Source organism: Pelophylax lessonae (genome assembly GCF_965119305.1).
Source record: "Pelophylax lessonae genome assembly, chromosome: 2".
Classification (NCBI taxonomy): Eukaryota; Metazoa; Chordata; class Amphibia; order Anura; family Ranidae; genus Pelophylax; species Pelophylax lessonae.
The window spans coordinates 614904670-614930713 of NC_138769.1; the positions used below are offsets into that span (position 1 = coordinate 614904670).

The window sequence follows — 26044 nt, forward strand, 5'->3', positions numbered from 1 at the left end:
AATCCTTCCACTTTATAAAACTCTGGTCCGACCGCATCTGGAGTATTCTGTCCAGTTCTGGTCGCCAGTCCTCAGGAGGGATGTGTTGGAGCTGGAGAAAGTCCAGAGAAGGGCAACTAAACTGATTAGGGGGTTGGAGGACCTTACCTATGAAGAGCGGCTGCAATCGCTCGATTTATTTTCCCTGGAGAAAAGACGTCTGAGAGGGGACATGATAGCAATTTATAAATATCTTAATGGGGATCTCAGCTTAGAAGAAAAGCTGTTCATTCGAAGGAATTGCATGAGGACTCGAGGACATACAATGCGATTAGAGGAGAAGCGTTTTAACCTCAGGCAACGTGGGGGGTTCTTTACTGTTAGGGCTACAAGATTGTGGAATTGTCTACCACAAGAGGTGGTTTCTGCGGGTAGTATGGTGACTTTCAAAAGACTCTTAGACTTACATCTCAAGGATCATGAGATTGAGGGCTATGTTAGATGATTACAGTCACACACACCTACACAGGTTGAACTGGATGGACTATTGTCTTTATTCAACCTCGCCTACTATGTAACTATGTAACTATGTAACTATGTATACCATTGTTTTTTTTTAGTAAAGAATAAGTGCTAATACCATTTTTTTTTTTCCAATTTAAATTTTTATTGAAAGTTTTTCAGATAATACAGTAATAACAAAGTATTGGTTAAAGCCATGGTTACATAAACTGAAGCATGAACAGCAGCTTCAAACGTGCAAATACAGAAAAATTGACAATGAGCAAAAAGGAATGTTGAGAGCCCCCGACATAGGGAACCCCCAACCATAATTGTATTATAGGCATACCAGTAAGAACAGCATCTCAATAAACCATGGGCGAGGGCGGACCTAGAACCCGGACGGAGTGGGAAGGTGAAAAGAGGAGTACCTGTCCCCCCCAATGGGAACACACTGAACAGGTAGTCCCCAGCGTCGCTTACTGGAGAAAGCGGGCTGCCACTACCCGCCCCCTCACTCCGGGGTCCAGGCCGCCAGCGTGTGAGGAGCCCATTAGAAAGCAAATTCATTCTAAAAGAAAAGCTCTCCTGAAAGGAAGGCAACGAGCTATCATTCTAGCAAACTTTCAACATTGTGCTGAATCAGAGGGGAAAAGGAACGAGAAGAAAAATAAAAGAAGGGCTAGTGGAGGGGTGGGGTGGGGAAGAGGGAAGGATCTGGGTTCACCACCAGAGGACACCAGTCAAGAGCCTTAAATAATTACAACATGTTTTTAAATCATACTACCTAGTCCACGTCAGGGAACATTTTAAGCCATGCATACCATTTGTATTGGAATGAAGACACTTTGTGATCTTTGTATGCTAGTAGTTTCTCCGTTTCATACTGATAATTGACTATGTGTGATTTCCCCTATTGTGGGGGGAGAGGATAGTTTCCAGTGTTTTGCCAAGGCTATTCTAGTTGCAAATAGTAAGTGAGCTACAATCGTTCTGCAATCAGCTCGAAAGTGCCAATACCATTTTTAAGTTGCTTAATTTACAAGGAATGTTAATTGCAGTGGTCTCAAATCCTATACAGGTAAAATATATCTTAAGAGAGTCTGTATTCTTGACAGTAAAGTGACATGGGGGGGGGGGGTAAACATCCAAAAGATTTAGGTTTTTCTCCATGGCTTAGGTCAGAAGGTTATCTTTGAGAAAATAACGGATTTCTTGTAAAATCTTACCGTAAAATTTCTTTCTCTGAGTCCTCCGACAGTCGCCGCCCCTTCATAATCTTCACCAATGGTATTGACCTTTGCTCCGTAGGAGTAGCAAGGCAACAAAATTTGTTAACATAAAAGCTTTTAGCATATCACACCCCTAGGGGGCGGTCCCCTCAGTCAATACCTCCCTGCTTCCTGCATTCTCAACTCAGTTTCAGTAGCATAGCAGTAGAGTACATAAACAAACCCCAAAGAGGGGCGGGGGCAGCGACTGTCGGAGGACTCAGAGAAAGGAATTTTACGGTAAGATTTTACAAAAATTCAGTTTTCTCTTACGTCCTCCGACAGTCGCCGCCCCTTCATAATCTTCACCAACGGGACGTCCCAGAGCAGTGTAGACATGAGGGGTGGGAAAAACGCAGCCGCGCCTAAAGCAACGCAGTACCCACAGCAGAGAAAGGAACCTTACCAAGTAAGAGAACCAACTGGGCAACAGGAAAAAAACGTGCTCAACAGGAGTAACAACCCAGGAAAGAACAAGTAACCCAGGGGTAAAACACCCCAACAGCCAAGGGCCCAAACAAGGGACCCTAAGGCACTGCCGCACTAAGAACTTTACGGCCAAAGGAAGCATCTGCCGATGCCTGAACATCCACTTTGTAAAATTTGGAGAAGGTGTGAACGGACGACCAAGTCGCCGCCTTACACACCTGGGCCACAGAAGCCTGATGACGATAGGCCCAAGACGTACTCAGAGACCTGGTAGAGTGCGCCTTCACAGGGAAAGGAGGAACCTTCCCCTTCAAAGCATAGGCCTGCACAATGGTCTGTCTGATCCATTTGGCGATGGTCGCAGCCGAGGCTGCCATGCCCTTCCGAGAGCCCTCTGGAAGAACAAACAGAGAATCCGACTTGCGAAAGGATTTCGTCGATGACAGGTAAACCCTGATCGCCCGAACAACATCCAAGGAATGCAAAGCCACCTCCTTTGGATGCTTAGGCTTCGCGCGAAGCGAAGGCAAGACAATGTCCTCATTGAGGTGAAATTCCGAGATCCTCTTCGGAAGAAAAGAAGGGTTAGGACGTAAGACTACCTTATCCAAATGAATCACTAAGTAGGGAGAGCTGCAGGACAAGGCCGCCAGCTCCGACACCCTACGAGCCGAAGTGATCGCTACCAAAAAGGCAACCTTCTTGGACAACAGAGACAACGAAATCTCCCTGATCTTCTCAAAGGGAGCATGCTGTAACACGGACAGAACAAGGTTCAAGTCCCATGGAGGTAAAGGATCCCTCCGAGGAGGGGCCAAGTGCCGCACCCCTTGAACAAAGGTGCTAACCAAAGAATTAGACGCCACAGGGCGTTTAAAGAACGGCCAGCGCAGAAATCTGACCCTTAATCGTGGCCAACGCCAAACGCTGGTCCACGCCCGTTTGAAGGAAGGCCAACACTCTCGACACCGAGTATGAGCGAGGGGAGTACCCCCTGGACTCACACCAGGCAAAATACGCCTTCCAAGTACGGTAGTAAATTTTCCCCGAAGAGGCCTTCCTAGCCTTGATCAAAGTGGGAATGACCTCAGGGGAGAGACCCCTATCCTTCAGGACCTGGCTTTCAACAGCCAGGCCGTTAAAGCCAGTGACTGTAAAGCAGGATGGAATATCGGTCCTTGAGAGAGGAGATATTCTCGAAGAGGCAGACGCCACGGAGCGTCAACCGCCAGATTTACGAGGTCTGCGTACCAAGACCGGCGAGGCCAGTCCGGTGCCACCAGAATCACCGTGTGCGGTTCCGAGGCTAACCTGCGAAGGAACCTGGACAGCAGCTGAATCGGTGGAAAGGCATACATCAGACGATACTGATGCCAGGGCGCCACTAACGCGTCTGAGGCGTCTGCCCGAGGATCGCGTGTTCTTGCCACAAACCTTTCCACCTTGTTGTTCAGACGAGACGCGAACAGGTCCACATCTGGGAAACCCCACTTCGCGCACAACATCTGGAAAACATCCGGGTGAAGGGACCATTCTCCCTGGTCCAGGGCCTGTCGACTCAGATAATCCGCCTGCCAGTTCTCCACCCCCGGAATGTGAACTGCCGTTATCGCCGGGACGTGCGTCTCGGCCCAAGGCAGAATGTCAGCTACTTCCCGAGCCGCTCGGGCACTCCTGGTGCCCCCTTGGTGGTTGATGTAGGCCACCGCTGTGGCATTGTCCGTCTGAACATGAACCGGTTATCGCTCGCAATTCCAGAATGTTGATCGGAAAGGGAGGATTCCTCCTCCGACCAAGTTCCCTGGGCGGACAGAACGCCCAGAACACCACCCCAGCCCGACAGGCTGGCATCCGTGGTGATCACCGTCCACAACAAAGGACGAAAGGACTTGCCCCCTGACACCGCCGGGGACTGGAGCCACCACAAAAGACCCTCTCGGGTGAGGCGGCTCAACGAAAACCGCAGATCCAGAGATTGCGGACGCCCGTCCCACTTGGCCAGGATCTCCGCATGAAGATCCCGGGTGTGAAACTGGGCGAAGGGAATCGCCTCGAAAGCCGAGACCATCAAACCCAGACACTTCATACCCATCCGAAGGGACGAGCACTGATTGTCCCTGAGGGACCTGACTTCGTCCTGAAGTGTCCGGAGCTTGTCTTCCGGCAGGAAGACCTTCGCTTGAACAGAGTCCAGGATCATCCCCAGGTAGGGAAGACGAACCGACGGACACAGCGCCGACTTCGGAAAGTTTATCGTCCAACCGAACTCCTGTAGAGTCTGCATCGTGATGGACAGGTCGTTCACCAGGCCCTGACTGGTCGCAGACCGAACCAAGATATCGTCCAGATACCCCAAGACAGAGATGCCCTGGGCTCTCAGTAAAGCCAGGACCGGCGCAAGCACCTTGGTGAAAACCCGCGGAGCCGAAGCGAGACCGAAGGGTAACGCCACGAATTGGTAATGATCCTCCGCAATGGCGAATCGAAGGTACCTCTGGTGACCCTCGAAAATGGGGATATGAAGGTACGCATCCTTCAAGTCGATGGAGGCCATGAATTCCCCCGGAACCAGGGCAGCCACCACCGATCGCAGGGATTCCATGCGGAACTTGCGAACCCGCACAAAGCGGTTCAGAGCTTTTAAGTCCAAAATCGGACGCACCTTGCCCTCCTTTCTGGGCACAGTGAACAGATTGAAATAGAACCCCCGAAATCTGTCCCGATGAGGCACCGGAACCACCACTCCCTGGGCCCACAGGTCCCGCACCGCCAGGTGCAAATCCTGCAAGCGTTCCGGAGACAGCTGAAGATTTGAGGGAAAAAAAATCTGCTCGCCGGCCGAGAGAGAAACTCGATCTTGTATCCAGATCGAACGATTTCCTGAACCCACCTGTCCCCAATGCGGGCCAGTCAGGGTTGAAGAAAACCGAGCAAACGTCCCCCCACCCCAGAACCGGGTGAGGGCGCCCCTTCAGGCCGAATTGGTATGGGCAGCGGATCCGGACTGGCCGGACTTCTGCTTACCTGTCCACGGCTTCTTCTGGGAGCCTTGGCCCTTGAAGGACTTGCCCTTATATTGCGACCGAAAGGCACGAAAGGACCCCTGAGAGGGCCTAAACTAGGTATTCTTCTTACCGTGAACAAACTTATTCTTGTGAGTCTGGGGTAAGAGAGTGCTCTTACCCCCGAAAATTCCCTTTATCAGAGTATCCAAAGACTCGCCAAATAGGCGAGATCCCGCGTAGGGCAAATTAGCCAAAGTCTTGCGAGATGATTGGTCAACCGACCAACATTTCAGCCATATCAGGCGACGGTTCAATACCGCCACACTCGAGAGGCGTGCAGCCAAAAGGGACTAAATCCAAGTCCGCATCACACAAATACATGACACCCTGATGAATTTGATCCACCATAGCCAATGTCGTCGGTGGAGCAGAGTCAGCCACCAGGGTGCGCCTGAGAACCTGCGTCCAATCCGCAATAGCTTGGGATGCCATAATGGAAGCAAAAATAGGCTTCAGCATAGAACCAGCAACCGTATAAGAATGACGGGCCAGAGACTCCAATCTCCTGTCCGTAGGGTCCCGGAACACCGGGGTATCCTCAGCAGGGATCGCAGTAGATTTATTCAAAACCGCCACCGCGTGATCCACCTGAGGTGGCACACACCAACGCTCATCAGTGGTGTGTGTAAACGGATAACGCAGTTTAAACTTACTTGGCACAGTAAATGGCTTTTTCAAATTGCGCCATTGCTCATCAACAGCGCGCTGAAATTCCGCAGGGCAGGGAAAAGCCTGCGCTGCTTTGCGTTTCCTTTGCGTCCCATAAGAGGACATCAAAGCAGGAGGACTTGGTTCATCCTGCAGATGCAGTGTTTCCTTGATAGAAGTAATCAACTCATCCATGAGTGCAATCTCTTCAGACGAGCCAGGGGGAGAATTATCAACCCCTTCAACCTCAGCCTCAGACCCTCCAAGGTCCAGAGATGAACGAGACCCTGAGAAGGGCACTCCAGCCATAGCAGCCCCATCGCCCTCTGAATCAGAGGAAATAGACAATCTGGGCCATTTTGCGGATCTATCAGCCATTAGCATCAGCACCTGAGAAGCCAAGTTTACCACAATAGCAGCCAGATCAGCCCCCTCGGGGGATGCAGCAGCCCTTTGGCCCCCCACCAAGGTGGAAGGAAACTTGCATTCCTGAGAATCCATGCCCCAGCAATAATAGGAAAAAGGAGTACTGCCCCTTTAAGACCGCTGCGAGCGTAGCCCACTGCACACTACTGCATAGATCGACCCCCACAGGGATAAGAACACTGAGCAGGGAAATACAGGATAAGGAGAAGTAAAAACCTGGAGAGGCCACACAGGCTGCTGCCACCGATCGCTGTCCCAGAGCAAAAGGAAGTGTTGTAATGACTGACCGCTCTATAAAGCCTATGTAGGCTACACAAACATGGCCGCTCGGCTGAGGCATTTTTGGGCAATTACAAAATGGCGCCGACATGTGGTTGTACATCGATCGCCATCAAAATGGCGGCGTTTGGCGCCAAAACACCGCGCCCTACTCACTTAGGGCCGGACACCACAAGTTTGCCTCAAAAAAATGGCGGACCGCAATAGCGGCCGCCGCACAGCATGTCTAACCCCAGTCTGCCCACACAGCACACATAGCAGATCGGGAGAGCCCCCCCCCCCCCGCAGCCCACAGAAAAGGCAGCTATTCCACACAGGAATCTGACAGGGAGCTCAGCACATATACAGACATGCAGGGTCACACAGTCACACCCAAACAGACAGGTCCCCACATAGAAATGTACTTACCAGTCCGGATGGCGTGGGGAGCCTTCTCTAGCGACCAAACCGCTGTACTGAGGACAGGGAGTGTCACAGCCAGGACGCAGTGGAACTGCGGTGCGAAACCGCAAATGGCGTCCAGTGAGGTAGCCACCTCACAGTCAGCATCCCTGCAGCGAACAGGGATGGGTCGTTCAATATGCCAGGGAACCTGACTGAACGCTCGATGGCAGGCTGGGGAACCCCTGGCCCTGAGCCCTGGGAACCAGGGTGGCCAGTCCGAGACCCAGCTCTGTATGATCATCTTCATCCGAAGAAACTAAACTAAATGCTGAGAAAAATAACAGCTAGTAAAAGAAAGAGAAAAATACTCTAATAAAATCAAAAAAGAGAATAGAAAGCTGAGACAGAGCCCAAGCACAGTATCAGCCAAGCTACTCCTAAGCTAGGCATTAGAAACTGAGTTGAGAATGCAGGAAGCAGGGAGGTATTGACTGAGGGGACCGCCCTAGGGGTGTGATATGCTAAAAGCTTTTATATTAACAAATCTTGTTGCCTAACTACTCCTACGGAGCAAAGGTCAATACCATTGGTGAAGATTATGAAGGGGCGGCGACTGTCGGAGGACGTAAGAGAAAGTTTAATTAAACTATTTTCCCCAAATGGTTATACAAACAGTGCCCCCCTATTGATATGGCAAGGTAAAGCCATATAGTGGATGAGCCCCTATCTGATGTATTTTCATGTGGAGAACAAAATCCACACCCACATTCCCATAGGATAAATGTTTAGATAAAGTGAGAGGCAGGAGGAAGATTGAAAAGATCAGGAAGGAAGTAGGATGCTCGGATAAGGTTCTGACACACTGATGTGAGACATTTGAAGATGAGGCAGGCTATTCAATAGTGACATCCCAGACAACAGACATAGAAGTTTTTGGTAAAGTATACATTTCTATATTTTCTATAGGCAATTTGCTTGCCATATACATCTTTATAGCATCAAGATTTGAATTTAGATAATTCTAACTGCAGTATGACTGGTCTATTTTTTTTCATCTTGGAAATTTATACATACGTGTGTATTATATCCCCTTGAGACTGATTTCAGCCCATAGTAAATGGTGCAGTTGTGATGTATTATTAAAATAAATTACCTTAATAGAAGTTTATTTTACCAAAATCTATCTGGACTTTTAGCAAGTCTTGGTGCATGGTGTAACAATTTATGTCCATGCATTTGTTTAAATATTTAGTTGTGAACATCTGTTGGCTGAGAGAGGTCACGTGTCAAATCTGTCAAATTTTGTTTCCCTATTTTGTGATCTCATGAGAAGCTATTAATCACGTTCTAGAAGTTATGGGTTTTGGTTACTTTGATATTCTGTAATAATATCCTTTGATTGCATTTCTCACATTACCTGTGTGATACACATTATTGAATTTTGTGTTTATTACCAGTTATATTTTTGACATTATTCTGCACTGATTTTATTTAATAAATATATATATATTTGCACAAAATTGTATTCCTCTTATCTTCAGGTTAGCGCCAATAAACGATCTTTCTTGAGTATTTGTTGATTTATGAAATAAGTTGAGAATCTCCTTACTTATAGATCCTTGCTTATTTGCATAAATAGACACTGTTTATCAGAGCAGTATAAACATTCTGACAGATATTAAAAGGTGGCCAAAGCTTAGGCTAAAAGTGAGAGAAATTGTGCTATAGTAACCTACGAAACTAAAACAGGAGCACAAGAGAGGGTTTTCGCAGATCACACCATTCTGGTGCTGGTATACGAGGACTGTTTGGCCAAACTTGGCACTGGGTTGTTTTGAAACATCTAGCGCTAAAGCTCGTTTTCACACGAGTCAAGCGTTTTGATGCTGGAATGCTCTTCTCATGAACGCGCTGCTGGCCCTGGGTTTTTTTCTGCCTCTAAACGCCTTTGTGTGCATGAACATATTGGAGGGGTGTTTATAGAGAGAAAAAAGAAACCCAAAATGCTTCTAAAAGAGGAGTTAAAAATGCCCTGTGTGCATAAGGCCTTAAGTTTTGAGGTAGTAGAAGATTAAGTGTTGGGGGAATATTTTAGTGTTAGAGATAATTTCTAAAACACTGGCTAACTACACTTTGTACACTAGTTTTTTGCGGTGGAAGCTGTATGCAGAAAACTACCAGTACCACATGCTGAGAAAAAAAAAAGTATCATGATTTTTTGCTATTGAATAGCAGGCACTTTCGGTTTCTTGGTCTTACGCAGCTCTTTAGTGTTTTTTTTTTTTTTTTTTATATATATATACGCAAAGTAGCTTACCCTGGTATTTTTTGTTTCAGAGCCAAAAGGTGCCTTTTTTCTAGTTTCCAACTATTTTAGTTACACATCACAAATAACCCCCACCTGATGAGGTGCCGAACGGGTGCAGAATGCTGCACAGTGCAGCCACTAACATGCATTAGAGCACGGCTACAGACTAGTGCCATTGACTACTAGAAATCAACAGCATGGTGTCCCTGCTCTGCTGCCGGCCACACATGGCACTAGTAAAAAGCAGCACAGCAGGGACACCATGTAGTTGGTTTTTGACGAAATGGCGTGGGTAGTTTGATGGGAATGGGTCCCAAGTGAAAACTACCTAATTTTTTTTGGCTGTACGGTGTACAAAAAATGCTTCACAAAATGTGGGCTCTTTCAGAAGAAAAAAAGCTTGATAATTGCTAATCAACATACACAGTTACAACTAGAACTGAACCTCCCTTCATCCATAAAATGTAGTGACAAGAAATATGCCATTACTGGGGGAACGGGTTTATAACCTTCAGTACAGGATTTGCAACTAACGCAAAGAAAACTTTGAATGGACACAACATGACACTATGTTGGTTTTGTGGGGAGCCCGTAAGTTAAATTACTGGTGGAGTGCGATGGACCTAGTCATTACCGAGTTTCTAATGCTTTCTGGGCATGACAGTAACAAGATTCTCCCAACACAGTTTTGGTTTTGAACACACTCGCATCAAAAACTGATGGAATCACAAGAACATAAAACCGACACATCCACACAGCCAGAGTTAACAGGTGTACAATGTACACAGGTTATCGCTATTCGTACCTTAACATACTCCTATGCTCTTCATGCCAGGTTTGTATTCTTTCTTCCCATTGTTCTTTTGTCAGTTTATGTTGTTCCAGGACCCTAGAAAAATGAACAATACAATGTTAAATAACCACTGTTTAAACCAAGACGTACTGGAGAATAAATTTTAGCAAAGTTCCAGCTGAAGGCTAAACCAATAGATTGTGTGTAAAATAGGATTTAAAGAATAGAAATAGAATAGAAATGTATGTACTCAACATAAAAAGCCTTTTCTGGGACACAGAAAGTCATTAACCTTTGCGTTATACTGTAGCCTACAGGAGGTCTGGACACCGGCAAGCAAAAATAAAATGAAGAGCAGCCCTGGATAACCCCTCCTACTACTTGCAAACCACAGTTTTGTAGCAAGCCATACCAAAAGTACAGTCAGGAGCACAAAGGGTTGGGACACGTCTCCCTCAATGGACTCCAAGAAAAGTATTTTTCAGCATATACAATCCTATTTTCTTTGTCATCCATTGAGGGATAAAGCAAGTGTTCCACCTTCAGAATGCCCAACTGAGATGTGAGCAGCACAGAGATGGGAAAGCCTTCTCGCTTTTTCTATAATCGCGTTTTTATTGAGAATTTACAAATCACACAATGTGAAGAGACAGGACGACAATACTAGTCACAAAGGTACAGAAGAGGCCAGTCTATGGCAAGCATACATAATATAATATACACAGTATTCATATGGTATTATAAATCCAGGAAAAACCCGGAATATGCATACATAACAGTAATATGAGCAAGTGGTAGACCATCATACAAAAAGATTAAAAAGGTGCAAAAAAAAAAGAAGAAGAAAAAGAAACATTACACCAGGAGGCCAATAAGCCAGGAGATAAGAGTAAGGAAGGAAGGACCAGTGTGAGGATGCACCACCCAAAAGAAGTCCCTTTCATGATACAGGAGGGAATCCATATTCAGACTGGTCCCTGGTGTCGCGTGCTTTGTTGAATTGAGGAAGAGAATATTTTGTACCAAAGCCGTTAGATATTCCGTTCTTCATACATCAGATACTGTAAATGTTCGAAAGCTGGGCCAGAGAAGGAGGGATAGGAGAAAAACAATTTAATGTAATAGTTATTTTTGCTGCCCGTAAAACATGCAAGGTTAGTTTATTCATGGACTTACTAATGCCTGGGAAGGGGAGGCCCAAGAGGTAATGAGTCGGGTCCAACAGAAATTATATTTCAAACAATCGATGGAGCAAAGAGACTACAGCATTCCAAAACAGTGTTATCAATGTGCTTTTTATTGCTTTTGAGGGAAAGGGGGTGGTTACCTGTTCTCATATACAGTTGAAATGTTCTTAACATATACAGTTCTTGCTATCCCAATTGTAATCCAAATTTTTTTTTTTTTAAGGCAAGTTTAGTTTCTTTACTGAATACGCTGTACTTTTATTTCAAGCATAATACTTTTATATATACTGCATTTCACCTTCTCAGTGTAACACAATGACTATTTGTAAAACTATCACACACTAATCCTTTTTTAAATTTTTCATAACATTTTCCTTTTCCAGAGAAAAAGGGAAAAACACTTTTTTTTTCTTACCGTAAAATCGTTTTCTGCAGTTCACTGACGGACACAGCACCATGTGTTCTTAGGGTCCTTTCACATGATGCGCCATTGTGCGCGGTCCGTTCTCTGCTCAGCGGGGATTGATCCGCCAATCCCCGCTGAGCAGGCAGGTTGACAGCTTAGTCTCCGCTGTCCTCTATGGGGGAATCGGATGAGAACGGACCGCCTGTCCACTCTCATCCGAACCGTTGGGACGGATGGAAAATAGGTTTCCATCTGTCCGGATTTCACGGGTAGGATCAGAAGGGGATAGCAGCGGGTGTCAGCGCAGATGTCTCCGCTGACATCCGGTGCCCCATAGGGATGCATGGAGGATCCGAATAGGTCCACCTAAAAAACTGACAGGCGGATCTGATCGGATCGTTTGTGTGAAAGGACTCTTAGACCCTTGGGCTTATGCTGCCCTCTCTTGTGAAGTAGGACTAGGCGGAAACAATTTTGGCTACACCCCTGAGGCAGTCCCAGGGGGTATACCATCACTAACAAATATCTCTCCTGCGCTCGAGTGGTATGCGGGAAGGTGAATCTTCTAGGCGTTTTTATGACACAAATGAAGTGGTCTTGCTGCCCCCCTCAGGACCAAGGGTATCCAAAAGGCACTACAAGAAAACAAGAGAAGGGCACACCGACCTTGTGCATTACCACTTAAAAGTTTATTAAAATCAAAGAAGAGTAGGGTATAATATACTCACAAATGTAGCATATGAACAAGCATATAGGAAATGGGCACCGCTCGCTTCCAGGACACTTTTCTACTGCTGGATAGCGTGATGGCGTCCTCAAAACCTGATGTGGCTTACGCGTTTCGAGGGAGGACCCTCTTCCTCAGAGCGATTTTGGCTCTGAGGAAGAGGGTCCTCCCTCGAAACGCGTAAGCCACATCAGGTTTTGAGGACGCCATCACGCTATCCAGCAGTAGAGAAGTGTCCTTGAAACGAGCGGTGCCCATTTCCTATATGCTTGTTCATATGCTACGTTTGTGAGTATATTGTACGCTACTCTTCTTTGATTTTAATAAACTTTTAAGTGGTAATGCACAAGGTCGGTGCGCCCTTCTCTTGTTGTTTTCTGGTATACCATCACTACCTGCTATAGGACTTCAGATTGTAACAAGCAGTGTCAGAATACATAACTCAACCCAACAGAAGGGGGGGGGGGGACTGTGTCCGTCATTGAACCTCAGAAAAAAGGATTTTTCTCTTTCATTCACTGACGGATACAGCTCCATGTCTTCTTAGACACTTGGGATGTCCCAAAGCAGTGTCAATATGAGGGGTGAGAAAAACACAGCAATACATACAATTCCCGACAAGGGCTAAACATAGCCAACCAGGTAAAACAGGAGATCAACCAGGAACAACTGGAGCTCACCACCCGGAAAAAAAAAAAAAAAAAAAAAAACGCACCTTCAAGAGGCACGAGCCCCTGCAACCGCAGCCTGCAAAAATATGCAGTCGAACGCAGCATTCAAAGATGCAAGTACATCCACCTTATAAAAAAGTTGTGAATGTGTGTAGACAACCACATAACCGCCTTGCACACATGAACCACTGATGCCTGATGACAGAAGGCCAAGGAGGCACTAAGCGCCCTCATAGAATACGCCTTGACAGGGAAAGGAGAAACCTGACCCTTAACAGATTGAGCCTGCACCATCGTCTGCCTGATCTATCTGTAAATGGTCGCAGCAGATGCGGCCTGCCCCTTACGAGGTCCATCTGTAAGAACAAACAAAGAATTGGGATTCCCAAATCGACTCAGTGGCCGCCAAGTACACCTGAATTGCCCGAACTATATTCAGGGAGTGTAGAGCAATTTCTTTAGGATATTTAGGCTTAGGACATAAAGATGGCAACACAATATCTTCAAATGAAACCCCAAGACAACCTTAGGAAGGAACGCCTGACAGGGTCGTAACACCACTTTGTCCCTGTGAACCACCAGGTAAGGCGACCGACAGGACAAGGTAGCCAACTCAAACACACTACGTGCAGAAGTAATAGCGACCAAAAAGGCCACTTTCTGCGACAGAGTGAGCAGAGGAAGTTCACAAATATTTTTAAAAGGAGGCTTTTGAAGTACCGACTGTACGAAATTGAGATCCCACGGTACCAGGGATTGCACCAGAGGAGCCAGATGGCGAACCCCCTGCACAAAAGTGTGAACCAAGGACTTCACTGCTAACGGCCTTTGGAAAAATATGGCCAGGGCGGGAGTCCCCCACTGGAGACACAGTTGATGAAACACCTCCAGGTGGAAAGACCATTCCCCCTGATCCAACATCTGCCAACTGAGATAGTCCGCTTGCCAATTTTCTACCCCCGGAATGTGCACAGGAGAGAGGGGCGGGCCGCCAGGGCATTTCTTGTGCCACTTTGATGATTGACATATGCCACAGCCATAGCATTGTCCGATCATATCCTCCCCGGGCATCCCTGCAGACGACCTGTCCACTGCGTCAGACAAAGTCAGATCGCCGGAATCTCCAGGATGTTGATCGCAGACTGGACTCCCCTTGAGTCCAAATACCTTAAGCCGAGTATACTCCCAAGACACCTCTCCACCCGGACAGACTGGCATGCGTGGAAATCACTGTCCAATACTGGGGAAGAAAGGACTTCCCCAGACGAAGATCCGGAGAGCGGAGCCACCACATCAGAAACCCTCTCATACTCCAGCTCAACAGGATCAGAAATTGTTTTGCGACTGCCGATCCCTGTTCCATTTGGCAAGAATCTCTCTTTTCAGAGGTCTGGTATGGAACTGAGCAAATGGAACCGCCTCGAAGGTGGAAAACATCAGACTCAGCCCTTGCATGCAAGTCCTTAGCGTCGACCGACGGTTGGACAACAGGAGCTGAAACGCATTCTGCAACTTCAGTAGCTTCGCTTGTGAAAGAAACACCTGGGCCGAGGCTGAATCGAGCGTCAGACCCAAGTAGTCCAGTTTGGTGAACAGATTCAGAGTCGATTTCCAAAAATTCAGTGTCCATCCGAACTCTTGTAGAGTTTGCACAGTAATGCCCAAATTTACTTCTAGAGCTGATGAAGACTCTGCACGCAGAAGCAGATCGTCTAGGTATAGCCTAGTACCGCAATCCCCTTCTGCCGGAACAAGGCCAACACTTTTGTGAACACCTGAGGAGTTGAAGAAAGACCAAACGGTAACGCCATGAACTGATAGTGCTGCTCGCCCACGGCAAAGTGAAGAAAACGCTGGTGCCCAAAATATATTGGAATTTGAAGGTAAGCGTCCTTGATATCGATAGAGGCCAAAAGATCCCCTTGATGAAGGAATGCTACTACCGTGCAAATGGATTCCATCCGAAATTTCTGAACACGCACAAAGTGGTTCAGAGCCTTGAGGTCCAAGATCGGGCGGACCTTGCCTTCCTTCCTGAGAACGGTAAACAGATTTGAACCACCTTGAAAACGTTTTGACTCTGGAACCGGCACAATGACTCCTTGTGCTAACAGGTCCTGCACTGCCCTGTAGAGGCCCTGTAGCCGGAAAGCTGGAAAGAAAAATACTTGCCAGAGGCAAGGACCGAAACTCGATCTTGTAACCCGAACTAACTTGTGGACCCATTTGTCCTGAATGAACAGGGTCCATGGTTCCGAAAAGAAACAAAGACGTTCCCCCACTCCAGATATGGGTGAGGGCCCCCCTTCAGGCTGAGGAAGGCTTGTCTGCAGAACCAATATGACCTGCTTTTGACTTACCATTCCAGGGTCTCTTGGAACCGCCAGCGAAAGTATGGGTGGATCTTGAACCCCTTTCCTGCGATCCAGTCGGACGAAAGGGCCGCTTGTGAGCTGAGAAAAAAGGACCACGTTTACGGCGAGGCTCCTTGACCCTAGCAACCTGCAGAAGTAAAGTACACTTACCTCCTGTAAGTCCGTTAATGATCTCCTTCATAGAGGCACCGAACAAACGGTCACCTACAAAAGGTGGATCAGTCAACACCTTTTTAGAAGCATGATCGGCCAACCAGCATTTCAATCAATCATGCGGCGAAGGATTACAGCCATCACAGAATCTGCCAGCCAAAGGGGCTGCATCCAAAGATGCTTTACAAAATGAACTGTAGCCCCTAAACCAACTGATCCGCCAGCTCAGGAGGAGGTTGATCCCCTTCCAGATCCTGGCGTAAAATTTATGTCCATTCCGTTAAGGTCTAGGATTACAAGGTGATAGCAAACACCGACATCAAAATTTAACCCGCCACGATGAAAAGGTATTGAACCAGAGCCTTAGCTCTCTTGTCCACAGGATCCTTAAAGGATGGAGAATCCTCCACCAGTAAAAGTGTGGCCTTATTTAACCTGGAAACCTGAGAGTCCACCGACTGTTGGTTCCAAGCTTCTTCAGGAAAGACTCCTTAAAGGGATATCTCCTAGCGAAACGCTTTGGTATACCAACCATGCATTTCGGGGATCCCCCGAACAGCAATAAATGCAGGCACCCATAAAAGGAGCCACCATCGGCGCACTCCCACCGCTCACAGCCCAGCACCTTACACCCCCACCCAAAAACACCCATGCACCCCAAAGGGGGACTAAGGGAGAGGGATGGGGGCAAGTTTGGGCAATCATTACAGGGAAAAACCTTGCTGGGGGGGGGGGGGGGGGGGGACCATGAGGGAAGGAAGGACATGGCAGGGCCTACCACCCCCAGGAAGGGCCTGTGTCCACCACAGCATTTTCCAGAGAAAAGGGGGGGGGGGGAGAACTACTCACCACACTTTGAAATTAAGCGGGCACAACTTCCAGAAGTAATAGTGCAATGGGGGTGCTGCAGAGGGACCCTGTGACTCTGGCCATGACGATTGTCGTAACCAGGGCTATGTGACCTCGAGAGGTGCGCCGGCCAGCCCCCATCCAGTGGGGGCTTTGTCGCGGCCAACCTAGCACGGAGCTAATAGTTGAGGAGCACCCACTGATCTAGTATGGGAAAGGGTGGACACAATACTTGAAACCATAGGCTTGGATGATGTTTTTTCTGTGCCACATAGATAGTGAAACAAGAAGGTGGGATGACAAAATGGAATCTGCAAATATGAAATTAGTAATGGCCAAAAGACTGTTCAGGCCTCAGCACCACCCTTTCCTTTTTTCATCTTTCTATGCTGTGCTGTGGGACCCCAACACAACCAGTTCGCAGCCCTGTCCTTTAGCTTCTTGTCTGCCCTCTGTGCGTTTTTACCAAGGTGCTGGCCCCTGTACTAGGCCTGGTTTACTCTCATAGTATCCTTTTTTTGGGATCCTTAAAAAATGTCCTGTTTCCACATGATGGTCTGGATCTCGGGCCTTAATCTACTAGTTGTGGTAAAGGTCAATAACTGCTAGTCAGAGTATTTCCCACTTACCAATGGGACCAGGCAGGGCTTCTCCCGGTCTGATTTGATATTTATTTTGACTCAAGCCCTTATTGCATGTGATCCAGGCAGACCCCTGCATGCAGGGAATACAGACATCAGAACACAAAATAGCAGCGTTCTCCGATAACTCTTTATTTCTCATTTCCCACCCCGATTCAGTGATTCCTGCCCTTCTTCATTTTCAACTATATGGGGGGAACTCTTCAATTTCAACATAAAATTACAATAAATCTGAAGCACCAAAACACCTGTCTTTCAAAGGCTAATGTCTGTCTGCTAAACACCAGCTAACCCTTCCACTGGGCATATTCCAATCTTGCATACACCCAGGTATACAACTCATGCATGACCCATCACAACTTTAACACCAATTTTTGCCCATTATTGGCCCAAATCAGGCTAACAATCTGATTTCGGCAGACACTGACTTTTTTTTTTTTAGTTTAAAGTTTTATTCATTTTAAACTGCTGTTAACAATAAAAAAGAAAAGAAAAACAGACATCTCATAGCATTGTCCTTATACAAGTAAACCCATAAATCTCCCTCTCACCTCCCCCCTTCTACCTCTATTCCCTCCCTGCCACCCAACTCACCAGTCCATCTCCAAATTGGATGTTATTCTCGATCTTCAAATTTTAACACCATTTCAGATTCTATAGTAGAATCAGGATTCCAAGATATTTACTGGATTTTTTAAAGTCTGCCCATTTTCCCCATTTTTCTAACAAATGATTTGATTGTTCCTCTTCCCTACTGCCTAAATACTACATATTGTAAACATAGTCAACTTTATTACACCATTCCTTCAGGGTAGGGCTCTTTACTTCCAACCATTATTCCTTTAGTTGCATTCAATAAAATTAGAACCAATGTGGCTTTATATTGTTTTAATGGTATTATTTTTCTATGAAATAAACACCCCCATGGGTCATCTGGGACATCCACTCCAGTGATCTCCCAAGTGTTTTGCCGAATTTTTGACAGTAATCTCGGGTCTTGGGGCAGTCCCACCAAATGTGGACCATCGTCCCCCTACCTCCACAACCTCTCCAACATCGGTCTGTTTTTTTCTGATTGGTACTTATGTTCTATTACTGGTGTTATGCACCATCTGGACAGACATTTGTAATTTAGTTCAATGGTACCAACCTCTATTGCGGTGCAGTGTGCGGCTCTCAATACCGTATTTGTTTCGTGATTTACCAGTGGTGTCCCCATTTCCATTTTGAGATGAAAGAGGACATCTCCATGCTCGAGCCCTCCGTTAGCATTCCATATATTTCGGATATTTATACTATGTTTTGGCTTTCCAGTCAAATTACATAGTTTTTCAATTGTATTCAGATCTTTTTCAGATCTAATTGGCTGTGATAATGAATTCACAAAATGCTTCAGCTGGAGATACATTTAGTTTCATATTATTTTCACCTGAATTTAATTCTTGATCTGTCCCGATTTTACCATTGTGCACAATGTCTTTTAACTGCGTGTTCCCTATCCATTTATTAAAGTGTTTTTCATTTCCCGGTGCAAAAGAATTTGTGCCATTTAGTGGTATCAAAGGAGATATTCCCATTTAAACTGTTTAGTAACCCTATCCCAAATCTTATAAACTACTTTTGTGATTTCTGGTTATTTCTTGCTGTGTTTCTCTATATTTTGGTGGGATCCATATAGTTTTATCTATTTGAGTGTTTTGTGTAAATTCAATTTCTATCCACCTTTTCCTTAGGCTTCCCGTTGTCCATTCTGTCATTCGTGAGATTACCGTGAGATTACCGCTCGTGAGATTACCGCTTTGGAATACCTTTCCATAGCTGGTGCCGACGGGTTGCTCGGGTCTCACGGTGGGACTGGAGAACCCGGGCAGAGCTGCGGAAGGCGGCGGGGGGTTGCCCCCTCTCGCTCACCGGGGTAACGATCGAGCGGCTCCCGAGCCGCATCGGTCATTACCGCCGGAAAGCCGACCGCCGGCTCTAAAAAACGGTACCGGGATGATGCCTCTAGCTAGAGGCTTAATCCCAGTACAACCACTTAAAGTCAGCTGACGTAGGCCTACGTCAGTTTGCGTTAAGTGGTTAAGGGAGTTATGTATATCCCCAGGTACTTTAATTTTGACCCAGGTGAATGGGAAATAATTTTTCAGATCTTGTTCCTCCTCATTTAACCCTAAATTCAAAATTTCTGATTTTATTGGGTTTATCTTAAAGTTCGAGAGCTCACCATATTCTTTAAGCACTTTTAGAATGTTTGGGAGAGAGATTCTGGGGTTTGTGATATAAAATAAGATATCATCTGCATATGCTGCGATCTGATGTTCTTTTTGCCCTACCTTTACACCCCCCTATATCCCTCTAATAATGGTTCTAATGTTAATATTGACAGCATGGGTGAGAGAGGACATACCTGCCTTGTCCCGTGGTTTATTTTGCATTTTGGTGATAATTCCCCATTCACCTTAACCGATGCGGTGGGGTTTTTATATAAAGCACTTAGCCATTGTACCATCCTTGGTCCTACACCGAGCTCCTTTATTGTCTCAATCATGAAGTCCCAGTCCACACTATCGAATGCTTTCTCAGCGTCTATTGACAGCAGGAGAGCTGGGACTTAAGAATCTCTAGTTTTATTCAACATAAGGGTTTAGATTGCATTACCCCTTCCTTCTCTCCCCAGTATAAAACCTGTTTGCTCTGCATGGATCCACTCTTCAAGCACTTTTTTTTAATCTTGTTGGCAGTACTTTTGCGTATAATTTCATGTTGACATTTAATAGGGCAATTGGTCTATAACTAGAACAGAGAGTTAGGTCTTTCCCTGTGTGTGCATGAGGCCAAAAAAAAAAAAAACATGGAGGGGCGTTTTTACGCTGCATTAAAATAAAAAAACGTCTGACGCTCCTAAAAGCAGCTGTAAAAACGCCCTGTGTGCATGAAATTGGTGATTTCAGTGCTGCCAGCTAATCCATTGCGATTTTAGGTAATCTCACTTCTTTAATATATTTTTGTATTTTTTGTATTCTTATTTGCTCTGACTTTTGTATTCAGTCTGGCGTACATTATATAGGGCTTTACAAAAACTTTGGAAAGCTCTTGCTAATTCTGTTGTTGAATATTTAATTTCTCCATTACTGTTTTTTATTTTTTCTATATAATTGAGAGATTTTTTCTTATTATTCTTCCTAGATGTTTTCCCGATTTGTTTCCAAATTTGTACCTATATCTGGCAAATATATTAAAAAAACGTCTAGCCTCTTGCACCAGGAGATCTTTCAGCTTTTCCCTTTTTAATATTAAAGCTTTCTTTTACCTCTCTGGCCATATCCTTTTTATGTTTTTCTTCCAGTTCATAAATCTCTGTTAGCCTATTTGTCTAATTCTTTTTTTTTTTCCAGAGGCAATTGATATTATTCCCCTGATGAATATTTTATGAGCTTCCCATACTGTGGCACTAGAGATATCTGGGGATTCATTTTCTAGCAAGTACTGATCCAATTATTTTTTTATCTTATTACCTACTTCCTCATCTAAAACCAGATCTTCATTTATTCTGCAAGTATTTATATATTTTTTTGAAACCTGGCAGTCTTATTTCTAGTATTGATGGAGCGTGGTCAGATATAGTTATAATCCCTATTTTTGTGCCAACTAAATTTCGATCATTCTATGATCTATCATAATATGATCCAGTCTGGAGTACATAGAGTGCACAGAGTAGAAGGAGTAATCTTTCTCCCTTGGATGTTGAATTCTCCAAGCATCTACCAATTGTTCTTGATACAGTTTCCTCTATTTTACTGAGTTGGCGTTCTCCTGTCGTCCATGCCCAGAATAGGTAATTACCATTAAATCAAACAAACATCGCATTTGGCACTGAACGCAAAATTATTAATGAATTGCACTTTCACAACGGATTTACCGCAAGCATAATTTTACCACATTTTATTAGCCGTTATTTAACTCCTAATTAACACCTTAATCCTTAGTTAGTTCTGTAGATCTTGGGTCTAGCCCTCAGGGCTTTCTTCTCCACATTAACACAATTCCTTGACTGCTCAGCTACTTAACACTGTACAAGCCTGTATTCTGTTGCTATGAAAATCTGTGTCCCTTAACAACCCGCATGTGGATTTCTAAAATAAACAAAATTAACAACATGGAAGAACTGACCGCTATGCTCCACAACTGTGAAGAAACATTGCATAATCCTTCAATGAGTAACATAGTACTGCGCTCCTGGGGTTAAACAGGTTGAAATAAACCTCAAAGTGTTAAAAGTAATCACAGGGATAAATATCCATAGAACTATAAATAATAAAATTATATATCATATATATCAAATACAAAATTTCAAAGAAAAGGTGCTCCAATGTATAAATGACACTATCAACAGTGCATAATGTGCAAAACAGATCTCAGTGCCATCGATCCAACTGTATAGATTAAAGTGCATAGGTGCTAAACAGTTGATACATAAAAAAATTGCATAAGTCACAATGAGTGCAAAAAAAAAACAATATAAATGATACTCTACTCTGAATAGAATATAAAGTGCAAACAATAGTGCTGAGTGTCCCAACAATATATAGAATAAGTGGTTCTTCAAAACCATAAGGTGTAAACAATTGTGCCGAGTGTCCAAACACTATATTAATAGTGGTGAATCTTCAAAATATATTTCATTTAAAAGTGAAGTCCTTGAATTATATTAGAATCCTCCACCCTTATTCCAGTGATCATGAGTGCTCTTCAGTGTCAACACCTAAGTGTGTAACTAACTGCTCACCTCCAGCTTTAATTAGCAAAGCATGTGGGTACTGCAGGTTGGCTGGCTTTTAATCCTCCAGAGTATGCTCTGTTTTGATGAAATAGGGAACCATTTGACTTTCAATACATTGATATAGGGTCCTTATAGCTCAAGATCATAAATAGAAAAGGCCATCATGGTGTAGTATATTCCTAACTTTATGTATGAAATTAAATATCCACTTCCATTTAGCAAAGACTTTCCAGCGATAAAACAGTCAAGTCTGTTCGTGTCCGGATACGTCACTTACGGTTTCCGGGTCAATGCCCCTGGTCATACCCGGAAACCGTAAGTGACGTATCGGGACATATACCTTCAATATACCCTGATAGCGCGAGAGTCACACTATATTTTACTGAGTATCGCATAACACTTGGTTTCCCTGGACAGCATTCCCATGCACTCTCCCATAACAGAAAAGTATGTCTCCAGACAACACACACAATTCTACTAGGATGACTGCCTTTAAGGATTCAGTCCCAGAGACGCCCGCCATTCAAAAAACATTGAGTCCTGCCCCAGCATTTCATTCTGGGTTTTCCCACCTTGGGGGGTCAAGGAGTGGCCTTACACCCCCCTCTCACCTTTCTGGTTATTACTCCCCCTTCTTTACTATAAATCCTACTACCCTTGCCCTGTATTAGGTGTCTTAAGGGATACCCAATTTGAGACAGACTATCCGGTAGGACGTTATGCCTATTACTTGCATGTTGTCTTTGACATTTGTACTGTACCGGTTTAAAGTTGCAAATGAAATTTAGACATGATTCCACTGCTGACCAGCCAACTTTCCATAAGCAGGATATTATGGCATTCTACTGCAAAAAAAACTTCAGCCCGCAGCAGAGCAGTTATTGTTTTTTTGCTGATTAGAATGGTCACAATTTTGTGTCTACGTAGTTTTGCCGAATGCCATGTAGCCACATTATATGCTGTACACATTGGGTTATTCTTTTTTGTCTGAAATAAAGAATTACAAGAAAAGAAAACCTGTGGAGTGAACAGTCATTGCAAGCTCTATCAGATAGATCCAAGAAGGACCCTTTGGGTTTTGGAACGGGGAAGAGGCTTTAAAAAAAAAAAAAAAAAACAGAAAATGTTCTGCCAATGACATCTTGATCCAGAAGACCTGAGAGGGCGCACCAGATCTGCTATTCTATGTAGCGACATGGGAAGGCTCAGGGTGAGAAACTGAGGAATTAAAACTCCAGCGCATAGTCCTTTGAGATCACCTCCTGCATCCAGGCAATCTGCAAACCACTCTCCACTCGATAGTGCTGAGGAAGATGATGATGATGATTTTGCGGACTTGAGAACCAGACCTTGCGGGTGGACTGGGAGTCAAGCTTAGTGGAAATGGACGTGGATGGTGCAGGAGTGGGGAAACAAAATTGATGGTTCTTAATTGATATGGAGAGGGAGAAGATTTTGCAGTCTGTTTCCTAGGCTTCATCTGCTGAAGATGATTGGTACCTTTGCCACTAGTAGTGTCTTTGACAAAGGTATCCATAGTAAATCCAAAGACGTTGTCCCTCAAAGGCCATGCAGAGCTGCCACTTCTAGGATGCAGGTTCTGCTTTCCAGCACCCCCAAAGCCTTCTCTTCGTGTACATGGACAGGAAACCCAAGCAGGAGATAAGACTGGAAACCTCCAGTAGCCTATCACAGTTGTAGCCTAAAGCTACAACCATTTACTCCATAGGTTCTATGACCAGGAGCTCAACTGCAGCAGTGGTACAATCTCTTTCAAGGAAATTCAACCAGTCATCCCGGGTTTGGCAAAGCAAACTCATATCCAAGATGGGATGGGGAGCAGGGGCTGCTCTCCTAGAGAGGGCTTCCGTGTATTGGTTGAGTCCTTAAAAACGGGCGCAACCTCCACCAGCATGGTGGTCACTTTGTAAGGACAGTACACTGCCAGATCAACAGCTGGGCAGACCAGTGGGTTGAGCAAAACATCTTGTCAGAGCGTTTTCAATTTCCATAGAGAAAACATGAACAATGGGTACACTGCGTATGTCTGAGGTCTTCGGAGTTAAAAATAGCACGGGTAAAAGCAAAAGTCTGATCTAGTTTCAGAGTGGTGGGCACTACATCAATAAGTGCCAATACAGTTTCCTATTTGGGAGTTATAGCAAAGGACTGAGACTCTCGCAGGAAAGCTCATCAGAAAAAGACTGAAGTGGCTCAGAATCAGAGGGTCAGTGGCTGATGTTGAAAAGGCAAAAGGAATTGGTCACATCCAATGGAGTCTAGACGACTCAAAACAGAATATACTCTAGGAGCAGAGGGCAGACGGATTCCTGGCTACAGGTTGGCCACATCAGTAGGAAGTAGCACTGGAGCTATAAGTATGAGCTGGCATGGGTCTTGAATTAGACATGTGGGGACTGCATGGCAATAAGGCAATGTAAGGCTCAGGGTACAAGGCAAAGGCTCAGGTACTCAGAAAACCTATACAGATGAAGCAGGCGAAGGTTGATTGACTGCAGGTGACCAAAGCCAGCATAGGTGGGCAGTAGGAAAGGACTGAGCACTAAGCTGGAGCAGCAGGATATGCTCAACACTGTATGGTGGGAAAGAGTGGCAATGTTGCTTAGCAGATGAGGTCAGCCCTCAATCTTACAAGATTCAAAACTGGGGATTTTACAGGGGCCTAATTACCTCTGCACCTAAGGTAGCTCCCACTTGCAAAGTGAGACTTTGCCTCAGTGCTTGCCCTGTGTCTAATCAGCATGAAAGGAAGAAGCTGCATTTTTATAAAAAGCATTTGGCTGGCTAACTCAAGAAAAGTATGAGGTCAAAGTTTTCACTTTCACAAGCTGCGAGCAACCAGCCTTCACATATGACGACAGTCTGCTATATACAGTAATGGGTCTCCTAAATACACAACATGCAGACATACAGGTTTTCATTTCTCAACAATATTAGAAGAAATTTACTGAACCCATAAAGAAGAGAATCAGTTAAATATAGCAACACAGATGAGAGGAAATTACAGCCAGCTACAATTCTAGGAATAAACATCTAATAAATACAAAACAAAGGGATTGAATTTGACACATTTATGAAAGGAAATTGGTTCACAGATTGTGCTTTTAAAACTGTGCTAGTGACCTCGAGCTTTTGTGCATCACCTGCAAGAGACGCTCACAGCATTGATCCTGGTAAAGCAGGGCATGTTATTTTCAGATTCCATTTGATTTTCATTCTGTAAGAACATGGGAATCAATACTCCTATAACAAGGAAAAATACCAGGCCACTCCATTTATTAGAAGAATAGAAGCACACACTTGTTTATGGTGAATGAGTTACCTTATATCGTGTGTGCTTTGCTTACCGTTGAGGAAGCAGCCTGTCATTGGCCAGGTAACCTGGTTTGTGGACATCCTTGCTGTAATCTCCATATTTGGCTTGCACAGCATAGGAAGCTAGAAGGACGGCTGTCTCAGGAGGACAGTAAATCTCATCATTTAAAATCGCTTCTTTAACTTGTAAAAAGAATAGTCTCTGGGTTATATCCTGAATTAACTCCTCTGATACATCCTCTGGAAAAAATTTAGCTCTGAATTTGAACTGCAGAGGGTTCTCTTTCCGAACATCTTGCTGAGTGACCTAAAAAAAAAAAAAAAAAAAAAATCATAAATGAGCATCTATTAATCAGAGGGCTTTGTATCCGTGTTTGTTTATCCATGTAATTGAAAGACGTGCCTGTGTTGCCCCATAGCAAACGATTAATTCCACAGATCCATTTTCCAGTGCAGACTTGAATCTGGTCAATAAGAAACATCACAGACTAAGTTGTTTCTTTAGACAAAATAAGATTATACCCATTGTAGGTAAATCATGAGGGTATGCATATGCTCATACATTGGTGTGGTTACCATGTGGTTTGTTTGTGGAATGGTCACAACAAGGCAGGCTGAAAGTGACAGAAACATGCCAATTCTTACCATGAGACTTCATGATGTGTACAAAATCATGCAGCTATCACACAAGACGACAGCATGGACTATGATCTGCGTTCAGGGCGACATAAGTGTGTGCACATAAAGAAATCTGCATGGAAGACTTAAAAAATGTTTGTACCTGGCGCTTTTACCTTCTTATTGCTTTGCTTAGTGTTCATACATATTGATCCTCA

The 26044-nt window shown here is 44.8% G+C and overlaps 1 protein-coding gene across 1 annotated transcript in view; it reads right to left on the minus strand.

Moving 5' to 3' along the window:
* Window positions 1-26044, minus strand: part of RDX (radixin) — a 384898-nt gene that overhangs the window by 172521 nt on the left and 186333 nt on the right. The window contains exons 5-6 of the mRNA XM_082244940.1: window positions 25241-25515; window positions 10096-10179 (exon numbers count right to left, since the gene is read on the minus strand). Coding sequence (XP_082101066.1) covers window positions 10096-10179; window positions 25241-25515 — 359 coding nt within the window. The remainder of the gene's footprint in view (window positions 1-10095; window positions 10180-25240; window positions 25516-26044) is intronic.